At 44.0% G+C, this 12033-nt stretch overlaps 1 protein-coding gene across 1 annotated transcript in view; it reads left to right on the forward strand.

Moving 5' to 3' along the window:
• tiam1a (TIAM Rac1 associated GEF 1a) overlaps nucleotides 1-12033 on the forward strand; it is an 83802-nt gene that overhangs the window by 19190 nt on the left and 52579 nt on the right. The window contains exons 6-10 of the mRNA XM_061740637.1: nucleotides 975-1147; nucleotides 3240-3464; nucleotides 6075-6260; nucleotides 9860-10006; nucleotides 11583-11657. Of these exons, the coding sequence (XP_061596621.1) occupies nucleotides 975-1147; nucleotides 3240-3464; nucleotides 6075-6260; nucleotides 9860-10006; nucleotides 11583-11657 (806 nt within the window). The remainder of the gene's footprint in view (nucleotides 1-974; nucleotides 1148-3239; nucleotides 3465-6074; nucleotides 6261-9859; nucleotides 10007-11582; nucleotides 11658-12033) is intronic.

Here is a 12033-nt window from a genome sequence, read left to right on the forward strand (position 1 = left end):
CATTTTCAGGTGGGTCTTTTTTTTTTCTTTCCAAAACTGATAATGTAATACTTGACAAATAATGTAATATATATGTTCATTTCCAGTCCAGAGTTCTACATTTTGTGTTTTAACTATTTAAGAATGTTATATACACTGGACTTGAAACACCAGAATGACTATTGGGTTAAATTGCAGACTTTGTATGTATGCATGTAATACATTTCCAATAACGTAATAAGGTATTACATTATCTGTAAAAATGTTATTACAATATCCGTCAGGATATTTTATTACATTATTGGTCAAGTTATTACATTATTGGGTTTTATTACATTTTCGATTGAGTTAAGCGCAAATTATATTACATTTTCAGGCGTTATTACATTTTCAGGGAATTATTACATTATAGGAAATTATTACATTATAGGGTGCTACACTCCTCTCTGAAAGCGTTCGGCTGCTCTGAAACGTCTCGTTGATTCCTGCGGTGGAAAACAGTGGATTACAAACACAATCCTGCAGCCAAACCTGCACATTAAAGAATAGCATCTTAACCCGACTTTCTGCTGACTGTAGTCACATCCGAACATAATAAAATAACAGAATAGACAGAATAATCCGTGGCCCCGGGTTGCCGCCTCCTCGTCCTCTCTCTCTCTCGTCTCTGCCGTCGTCCATCACGTCCTCTCACACTCGTCTCCATCACGTCCTCTCACACTCGTCTCCATCACGTCCTCTCAGCTGGATCCCGATGTAATTTCACGCCGGCGTCCGCGTCTAATCCGATCTGCTCCTCTTGAAACGCGTACGAAGAAGCTTTTGCATTCCTGCTGCAGTCACCGTTTCCAAAACGGGATAAATAAGTCTCACCCCGCTGACCTGTCATGGTCTCGTCGGTGTTTCTGTCCTTCAAGCCTGAATTACACATGATTTATGATGATATAATGTTAGCTAAGATGATTCCTTTTGTCCTCTTGTCTGGTGTTCTCCAGGCTGCACGCTCTTCCTGTACGAGTCGGACGGCCGCTCGGCCATCGACCCCGCCAGCGTGGCCAAGCACGCGCTGTGGGTGGAGAACAGCATCGTCCAGGCCGTCCCCGAACACCCCAAGAAGGAGTTCGTCTTCTGCCTCAGCAACTCGGTGGGAGACGCTTTCCTGTTCCAGGTGAGCAGGAGGAGGAAGCTGAAGCCGACGCCGGAGATCCGTGGTGTTTCAGTCAGTCCAGCGTCAGAAAAGGAGACGGATTTAATTAAAAGGAAAACTGTGTGTCAGTGGTAGACTCGTAGTCAAGACTAAACCGAGATCAAGACCTGGGGCCTCATTTATAAAGCTTGCTTGCGCACAACGACGCGCACTGTACGGTGCGCGGGCCGCATAACCTACGCCGTATGCTCTGCGTTGATTTAACGCGGAACCATAAATCAGCCTTGAGCAGCACTGAGGAGAGGAGGAGCAGCGGGACCGTCCCGTCTTCGCACAGTGTCTTGATGATTTGCAATTACAGGCTGAGCCTACCGTTAGTTCTTAAAGTGTAAAAAAAAGGGGGGGGGGCGCCCTTGCGCCTCACGGCGTTTTATTTTCACTCGCTTTATTTTATACTATTTATTTTTCTACTTTTACTGTGACCACCAAATAATGTTGTTTTCCTGTCCTCCACCTCATCCTCAAAATTTCGATCTCAGTCTCCGTGAAATTTAGTGGCACGGTGGCTCGACACGTCTCATCATGCGTCTCATTCATTCTGAGGCCAAACAGGCTGCAGGAAGCCGCTGCGCATGCTCAGCAGGCTCATTCATATGCAAATACTACTTTGCATTACCCTTTTATGGTAAAAAGTGGGCGTGTAGAGGGCGGGATATGAGGCGGATTCAGCTGCGCAACCTTCCAGCTGGACTGTGATTTATAAAGCGAACATTGCGTGCAAGTGTGCATGCACATGGTTTTATAAATCCGGATTTTTTTTTGCGCCCGCCATTTTCGGCTTTTGGGTGTACGTGCACTTTTAGTATGAATTCTACGCAGTCCATTTTAAATGAGGCCCCAGGACCAGAGAGTATCAAGACCAAGACAAGACCAAGACCAAGACCAAGACCAAAATTAAAGCTGCAAGCAGCGATGAACGGGCCCTCGCGCATACATTTTTCACCCATAAAAATCAAAGACTGAAAACTAAGTCCGATGACACCACCCATGACTCTTATGTCAAACCATTCAAAAAATATGGCAGAAAGTAGGAATTATCAAATATGGACCAATCAGATGAAGGGTGGGTGCACTTTTTGGCGTCTATCGTCGCCACGGTAACGCTTTTGGCTGAGAAAAGTAATGCACGTTGTCGCAGGATGGAGGCGCATATTTTGATGTTTAACACACCTGGGTGCACGTTACGGTTCGGGCCGTATTAACTGCCGAAGAAATGGCATAAATTGCGCCAAAATGACACGATTAATTCAAAATGGCCAGGACCAAAGAATAGTGTCTACTAGTGAGTTGAGTTAAACTTTAATGTCCACTAGGGAAATTTGTTTTAGGCATCAAATACATGCATAGCGTATAAAAACACATACAATCAACACATACAGACAGCAACAGATATCAGACTCAATACCACAGTAAAATTAGTGAGAAACCAAGCAGCAGTGAACAACATTGCACATTCCCTTATAGGCAAAAATTGCATCTATCCCGGAACCTCATTTCATTATTGGTACAGTATGAAAAAAGCAAGAACAAAGAATAAAAACAAGCTATTTCCTCATGAGCAGCATGGTAGTAAAGATATAAAAACAAGGACTGACTACTACTGGATCAGTCAGCAGCTTAGTTACAGCAGATCAGATCTGCTCCTGTTCCCTACCTGTGTGTGTGTGTGTGTGTGTGTGTGTGTGTGTGTGTGTGTGTGTGTGTGTGTGTGTGTGTGTGTGTGTGTGTGTGTGTGTGTGTGTGTGTGTGTGTGTGTGTGTGTGTGTGTGTGTGTGTCATATTGTGACCTTTTCCACATGACGGGCTTCGTCACGCTAGTGTCGTGTGTTTGTCTTCTCTGTGACGTGTTTAAAGGCCAGGCTGTCAGTCTGACAGTGATTCTCCCCCGTCACTATTGTAACCGTGACAGCCCATCAGTCTGAGAGCAGGGTGATGATTAATAACATGTTAATGAGATTATAGTGACAACAGTATTCCCCGACCCGTCCTGCGGCTGTCTTGTATCCCTCTGGTTCTGATTGAGTCGCGTCGTTCCCTCTCTTCCCGTCTCCAGACGTCGGGCCAGACGGAGCTGGAGAACTGGATCACCGCCATCCACTCGGCGTGCGCGGCGGCCGTGGCCCGGCAGCACCGCCGCGACGACACGGTGCGGCTGCTCCGCACCGAGATCCGCAAGCTGGAGCAGAAGATCGACATGGACGAGAAGATGAAGAAGATGGGAGACATGCAGCTGTCCACGGTGACGGACGCCAAGAAGAGGAAGACCATCCTCGAGCAGGTTCCTACCACTCACTCTTTTCATTAACATCTACGATATCTAGTTCAGGGGTCGGCAACCCAACAAGTTTTAGATCCGTATTGGACCAAAAACACAAAAAACAAATATGTCTGGAGCTGCAAAAAATGAAGAGTCTTGTATCAGCCTTAGAATGAAGAAACACATGCTGCATGTACCGATATTAGTTATAACTGGGGGAGGATTTTTTTTTCATTGTGCACTTCGAGAAAAAAGTTGAAATGTCGAGAAAAAAGGCGAAATTTCTAGAAAAAAGTCGAAATTTTGAGAAAAAAGTCGAAATTTCGAGAAAAAAGTTGAAATTTCGAGAAAAAAGTCGAAATGTCGAGATTAATGTTGAAGTACAATCTTGAGAAAAAAGTCGAGAAAAAAGTCGAAATGTCGAGAAAAAAGTCGAAATTTCGAGAAAAAAGTCGAAATTTTGAGAAAAAAGTCGAAATTTCGAGAAAAAATTCGAAATGTCGAGATTAATGTTTTATGTACAATCTTGAGAAAAAAGTCGAGAAAAAAGTTGAAATGTCGAGAAAAAAGTTGAAATGTCGAGAAAAAAGTCGAAATGTCAAGAAAAAAGTCGAAATGTCGAGAAAAAAGTCGAAATTTCAAGAAAAAAGTCAAAATTTTGAGAAAAAAGTTGAAATTTCGAGAAAAAAGTCGAAATGTCGAGATTAATGTTGAAGTACAATCTTGAGAAAAAAGTCGAGAAAAAAGTCGAAATGTCGAGAAAAAAGTCGAAATGTCGAGAAAAAAATCGAAATGTAAAGAAAAAAGTCGAAATGTCGAGATTAAAAAGGAAAGGAAAAAGGAATAAAAAAGAAAAAAGGAAAAAAGAAAAAAGAAAAAAAGGAAAAAAAGAAGAAAAAAAGGAAAAAAAAAGGTCAAACATTGTTGAAAAAGCTCCAGGGAGCCACCAGGGCGGCGCTAAAGAGCCGCATGCAGCTCTAAAGCCGCGGGTTGCCGACCCCTGATCTAATTAATCTCCGGGACCTTATTTCATCCAATTCTGCATTTGCATCGGAGGCGAGGATCATTTAGTGAAGAGGTTGATGCTTTTATTGATATACTTGATTTCCTGGTGTCCACATCGAGGACAGACCGTGAGACGTAGCTTTCCTCCGCCATCAGATGATGATGGTTTGGACATTAACATCAATGCAGAAAACTGCATGACGTGTTCAGAGTAGCATCCATCCTTCCTTCAAGACAAAATTCTTTCCAAGGACGTCTAAGAAAGTCTTCCTTGCTTAGTGACAAACACCTTTGGTGAGAAAAAACGGCGTTACACAAAGCGTCAATGGTTGCAGGAACAGGAAAGAGCAGGAACAGGAAGTACCAGATCTCTGCGTAGACAGATAACATCAATCAGATAGAACAGTAGCTATAGTGTCATAAGTCTCACTAAAACAACATCCCTGTGGCGCTGATGTGAACCAGGCTGCTGATCTCAGCTGGTTAAAACCAAATCATCCTGACTGCGTCGTGTCCTTCAGACAGCATGTTCCTGGGGAGAAACCGCAGAGGTTTTCTGATATTCTTACTGGTTCTAACTTATAAACACATCAAATACAGATCATCTGTGTCCAAACACATGCAAAGCGTACTCCCCACGGCTTCTGTGTTGTAGCTGTGCTCATGAATCCCAGCTGGATTTTCAAAGCTGGTTCCGTTTTGTTCTCTGTCTGAGTTGCTTCTGAACGTAAAAGCAACTTTGCATGTAAATTCTGCAAAGGAGTCTGAGAATGTGGCCTCCAACAGTCTTCCTGCTCATCTAAGGGTTAGGTTAGGTTAGGGTAGGCTTAGGGTTGGGGTTGGAACTAGGGTTAGGTTAGAGTTAGGGGTTAGGGTTAGGGTAGAGTTAGGGTAGGGTTAGGGTTAGGGTTATGGTAGAGTTAGGGTTAGGGTAGAGTTAGGGTTAGGGTAGGGTTAGGGTTATGGTAGAGTTAGGGTAGGGTTAGGGTTATGGTAGAGTTAGGGTTAGGGTTAGGGTAGGGTTAGGGTTATGGTAGAGTTAGGGTTAGGGTTAGTGTTAGGGTAGGGTTAGGGTTATGGTAGAGTTAGGGTTAGTGGAGTTAGGGTTAGGGTTAGGCTAGAGTTAGGGTTAGCGTAGGGTTAGGGTTATGGTAGAGTTAGGGTTAGGGTTAGGGTTATGGTAGAGTTACGGTTAGGGTTAGGGTAGAGTTAGGGTTAGGGTTATGGTAGAGTTAGGGTTAGGGTTATGGTAGAGTTACGGTTAGGGTTAGGGTAGAGTTAGGGTAGGGTTAGGGTTTGTTTGAAGCCCTGAATCAAACAAATGAAGCAGGAATGAATTCAAGGTAATTCCAGGTCTGGAGTGCGTGTCCTTGTGTGTTTTACCTCCCACCGGCGTATCCCATGATGCACGGCCCGTTATGTTGCAGGTTGGTGACCGGTGGGGGGGTGCTGGTGAGTAATAGCACTCCCACGTCTCACTCCTCCAACATCCAATGATCCATACAACACCAAGCGAACCTTTATGCTTGTTTTTCATTCGTGGGCAGATCTGGAGGCCGTTAGAAGGTCAACCTTGTTTATGATGATGATGTTAGATGCTCAACTGTGTCATGTCTCTTGCCGCAGATCTTCCTGTGGGAGCAGAACCTGGAGCGGTTCCACATGGACCTGTTCCGCTGCCGCTGCTACCTGGCCAGCCTGCAGGGCGGCGAGCCCCCCAACCCCAAGCGCCTGCTGGGCTTCGCCTCCCGCCCCACCAAGCTGGCCATGGGCCGCCTGGGCATCTTCTCCGTCTCCTCGTTCCACGCTCTGGTACGGTTGGCCGATCCTCACGCATCACGTTCCGGTGCCTTCGCTCCCGTCGCACGTGTTCCCCGACCCGCTGGACGAGGTTAGGGTTTCAGCTCCGAGTTAGGGTAGAGTTAGGGTAGAGGTAGGGTAGAGTTAGGGTAGGGTTTGGCTAGGTTTAGGGTAGGGTTAGGGGTAAGTAACCAAACAATGAGGAGTAATTAGCCTCCGGCTACAACCGGGAAACGCAGGCGGAAGATTATCACTGGATACGTAAACATGGGCTGCTGAGGCCACTTTCACAACACAAGTACAAAGGGATGGAGACACTCTGACCCACTTAAAGGGGATCTATTATGAAAAACATGTTTTTTCTTGCTTTAACATTTATAAAGTGGTCTCCCCTCAGCCTGCCAACTCAGAGAAGGAGGAAAGCAACCAGATTCTGCAGTGTCTGTACAGCCGCCCGGATGATCATCCAGTGTGATGTGGATCTACGAGACGTTCAGATTCTGCTCCCTTTCATTACATAACCAAAATGCAAACCACACCCACAACTAAACACCGTGTTTGAAGGAATCATAGAGATAACTCATAGAGAGAGCAGGGTGTCCGACAAATGTTCAGCTCAAAACGCCGCGCTGCGTCGCACTGCGTCGCGCTGCGTCGCGCTGCGTCGCGCTGCGTCGCGCTGCGTCGCGCTGCGTCCAGTTAGGACAGTCCAATAGAAAATAAAGCAATGGAATTGATTTTGTCGCTGATGCTCGCTCGCATCGCATGCAGTTATGACACGGTAACTCCGCCGGCCGGAGCTTCCACCATTTTTTCGTAGCGGTGTATCGCCTCATTCAGGCAGCCAATCAGCACAGAGCCTCATTATCATAGCCCCGCCCACTCAGAATCCTGCATAGATAATGAGGTTAGAGAATGGGAAGATAAAGACATGGTTTAGAACAGGGGTGTCCAAAGTCGGTCCTCGAGGGCCGGTGTCCTGCATGTTTTAGATGTTTCCCTTTTTTTCATCAAACCGTGATACAAGGAGCTTGGTCATCAACAGAACTATCCAGACTTTGATGACAAGGTGGTGACAACCGTTAATTAGAATCAGGTGTGTTGATGCAGGGAAACAACTAAAACATGCAGGACACCGGCCCTCGAGGACCGACTTTGGACACCCCTGGTGTAGAGGCTGAATTTCTAATTTATTTAGCGAAAACAATCAAAAGCTTGTTTTTAAGACATTCAAGGCCTGTTTAAAAAAGGTACAGAGTTAGGGTAGAGTTAGGGTAGTGTTAGGGGTTGGGGTAGAGTTAGGGGTAGAGTTAGGGGTAGGGTTAGGGGTAGGGTTAGGGGTTAGGGTAGGGTTAGGGGTTAGGGTAGGGTTAGGGTTTGCTTCGCCTCCGCCCCACCAAGCTGGCCATGGGCCGCCTGGGCATCTTCTCCGTCTCCTCGTTCCACGCTCTGGTACGGTTGGCCGATCCTCACGCATCACGTTCAGGTGCCTTCGCTCCCGTCGCACGTGTTCCCCGACCCGCTGGACGGGGTTAGGGTTTCAGCTCCGCCCCGCCCGTCTGAGCACGTTCCAGCGTTGCGTGAGACGCTAGCAGTGGCCGGGCTTCGATGGGCGTGTCGCCTACTGACAGCAGGGTTTGTGTAACTGACAGACTGACAGGAGGGTTGGAATACTCAACAGATGAGTCAGCAGGTTGGATTTCATCATGAATCCTTAGACGAAACCAAGTAGGAAGACTTTGATTTTTCTTAGAAGATATTTAGATCAATAGATAGATAGATAGATAGTTCTCTGGAGTCAATGTTTTGGCTAGTTAAAGTGGTCAAAACAAGCAGGACCTGCTAGATAGTTTAGGCTTTTTGTCTGAATGATGTTGTTGATTAACATACAGTCCACTATCCAATCTCATTCAGGACATATGGAGCTGAGTTTGTCGTCCAGGTTCATGATATGCCGAACGCAGCCCCCCCGACCCCCCCGAGCCCCCCGACCCCCCGAGCCCCTGTGCACACACACATATATACAAACACTCATGCACCGAAACACTGATGGTGTTTTTGTGATGGGTGGATCGATAGGAACTCAGTTAGCAGGCTGCCGTCCCTCAGGCACTTTCCCACAAACAGGCTTAACGCTCCTCACACCTCCTTCCCCTTTAACTGCCTCCTCTCCTTTGTCTGTGTCCGTCTTCCTTACTCTCCCTCGTCTTTATTCTTTCTGCTCTATTTCTTACTGTCTTTTTTTTTTACCCTCTCTTTCTCTCAGGCGTCTCTGTATTTCTCACCTTCTCATTTCCTTTTGTGTTTCCACATTTCAGATGTTATTCTGCAAAACGCTTCACACAGCCATGCACACTATTTACCAAATGTATAACGACAAAGTGGTTTAAATGGAATAAAATGTATTTATAGAAATAAGAACATAGTCTGGCGACTATGAAATAATTTAAGATGAAAGAATTGAATTGAATTGAATTTTTTTCAAACATGAAACAGTAGTGAATACAAAACAAAACAATAATAATCAATAATAAATAAATGTAAATAAGAAAACAAAAACAAAACATTTATAAGAACATGCATCCACCATAATTAACATGCTCGAAAAGGAGTAGGAAGAAGTAAAAACGTATTAAATCCTGCCCCCTAAACTATATTTCATTATGATCAAAATGTATGTAATATATATATATATATATATATACACATATATATATTTATATACACACACACACACACATACATATATACACATACACATGCACTTTTTGGATATGACATACATATATATACATACACACGTATATACATACCGGTACATATATACATTATATATATATATATATATATATATATATATATATATATATATATATATATATATATATATATATATATATATATATATATATATATATATACATATACATATACATATATATATATACACACACACACAAATGTTATATGAATATCAATAATAATTCATTTTGCCTCGAGTCACTTTCTTTTCTCTTTAAACTCTCAACACTTTCTTACATTAAGATTCTTATTATCTCGTCGTGTCATTAGATTAATGCAGATCTTGAAATGAAATTCGCTGTGAGTCTCGTGTTAGAAGCATCTTGCAGATATTTTAACGCTCGTAGCGTCTCGTGGGTCTGAGGGTCTCGCCGACACGAACACTCGTGTCTCAGCTCGTGTCCCTGCTCGTGTCTCTGTTCGTGTCTCTGCTCGTGTCTCTGTTCGTGTCTCAGCTCGCTGGACGAGTGCTGATTAGCCCAGAACTGCCACGAGACGTTTGTCGCTGCGTTTGTCGCTGCGTTTGTGGCAGGTCACTGAACAAGATCAGTAGTTGAACGTTGCCTTTGCCGCCTGCGATCATGAGAATGAGCTCACACGTCCCCATTTACGATACTAGACATCATGCTATTAAGGTCAAACATCATACGGAAGAGTATTAGGGCCAGGCAGGACATCATGCACTGATTAAAACATGTGTATTTTAATTATTGGTTGCATCCCGTACCATCACATGTGAAGTGTTTCATTAAGTTTGTGATATTGTTGTAAACCTGCGTGTTTGTGCCGTGTCTCCATGACCTTCCCAGGTATCGGCCCGCGCTGAAAACAGCCTCCGCCGGCGGAACCAGGCCCTGCCTCGCACCTTCAGCAAGCGCCGCAGCCGCTTCTCCTCCCTGTGGGGGCTGGACACCACGTCCAAGAGGAAGAGCAAGGGCCACCCCTCCGTCGACCAGGTTTGGATCTAACGCCACCGTGTTTCCACTCAGGAGTTACTGCAGAAAATGGTTCTGATGAGTAATAATAATAGTAATAATAATAATAATTAAAGCTGCAAGCAGCGGTGAACGGGCTCTCGCGCGTGCAATTTTCACTAATAATAGTCAAGGACTCAAAACCGAGTCCGATGACACCACCATGACTCTTTATGTCAAACCATTCAAAAGTTATTGAAGAAAGTAGGAACTATCAGGCCTGGCTTGCGTGCAAAATTTGGTGACTTTTGGGGAACTATCAAATATGGACCAATCAGATGAAGGGGGGCGCACTTTTTGGCATCTACCGTCGCCACGGTAATGCTTTGGACTGAGAAAAGTCAAAGGCGTTACCGTGCACGAAAATCGGTACACACCTGTATCATGTTGCAACTTAAAGAAAAGTCTCCTGGCGCCATGGCCGAAACTGAACAGGAAGTCGGCCATTTTGAATTAATCGTGTCAAAATGTGCGTCTCCATCCTGCAACAACGCGCATTACTTTTCTCAGTCAAAAGCGTTACCGTGGCGATGCTAGACGCCACAAAGCGCGCCCCCCCTTCATCTGATTGGTCCAGACAGAATAAACTTTGTGCCTCAAGCCCCATAATACGGTTTGACGTACATGCACGAAAATCACTACACACCTGTATCATGTCACAACTTAAAGAAAAGTCTCTTGGCGCCATGGCCGAAACCCAACAGGAAGTCGGCCATTTTGAATTAATCGTGTAATTTTGGCGCAATTTATGCCATTCCTTGGGCAGTTAATACGACCCGAACCGTAACGTGCACCCAGGTGTGTTACACACCAGGATGTGCGTCTCCATCTTGGGACAACGCGCATTACTTTTCTCTTTCAAAAGCGTTACTGTGGCGACGATAGATGCCAAAAAGCGCGCCCCCCCTTCATCTGATTGGTCCATATTTGATAGTTCCTACTTTCTCTCAACTCAACTTTATTTATTTATTTATACTTTCTGCCATAACTTTTGAATGGTTTGGTATAGAGAGTCGTGTGTGTTTCATCCACTAAATGTCCAGTTCTGAAGAATCTACATCAAGTCATACAAGCTTCCACTGCAGCCTGAACGTGCACAAGGTGGAGGACCGTTCATCGCTGCTTGCAGCTTTAATTATACTTCTGACTTTAAAATTAATTGCTAAATAATTTACTTTAATGTCTTGTATTCTTAAACGCTCTAAAATACACAATGTTTTTAGATTTACTGGCACATTAAATGTATTTGCACAATGTATCGGTATCAGATCGGTATCACCGATACCAGCCTGAAAACATCGGACTGGACAGTAAATCTGTGGTATTGTACTTCACTACTGTTTGGCATCAAGCTCATTTACAACACGTGTAACAAGGGCTGCTGGGAAAAAGATCAATACAGCACTTTGTGGTGTCAGATTTGATGGATGATCTAATCTGCAGACGAACATCTGTAATCACAGATCAATGCACTTCCCTTTCTGAGCGTATTGGCAGGACTAAGGGTGTAATAATTGCAGATGTTGATGTCCCGGCGTCTCTCTCTCTGCCGTTGCAGGTGTTTGCCGACCACATGGAGCCGCTCAGGAAACCGCTGGAGCAGATGTTTGAGGACTCCACCAGCGACAAATCTGTAAGAGCAGCCTTGTTTTTTAACTATTGTCTGCGTATATTTTAAAGGTTAATACCAAGTTTGGTAAAAACCTAAACCATATACATGAGTTTTAATATATAATCAATTTAATATATAACACATAATGTTTTTTTTTATTGTCTGCATATATATTAATAGTTAATACCAAGTTTGGTAAAAACCCAAATCATTTTTTGTTGCTTTGTTTTGTTTTTTTGTTTTTGCCTCAGGTTTTTACCAACATGGTATTAACCAGTTTGGTAATACATAACATATAATGTTTTTTTGTTTTTTTATTGTCTGCTTATATATTAATGGTTAATACCAAAAAAAAATAAAAAATAAAACTAATATATATTATATATTAAAAATGCAT

Source organism: Cololabis saira, chromosome 14 (assembly GCF_033807715.1).
Source record: "Cololabis saira isolate AMF1-May2022 chromosome 14, fColSai1.1, whole genome shotgun sequence".
NCBI lineage: Eukaryota > Metazoa > Chordata > Actinopteri > Beloniformes > Belonidae > Cololabis > Cololabis saira.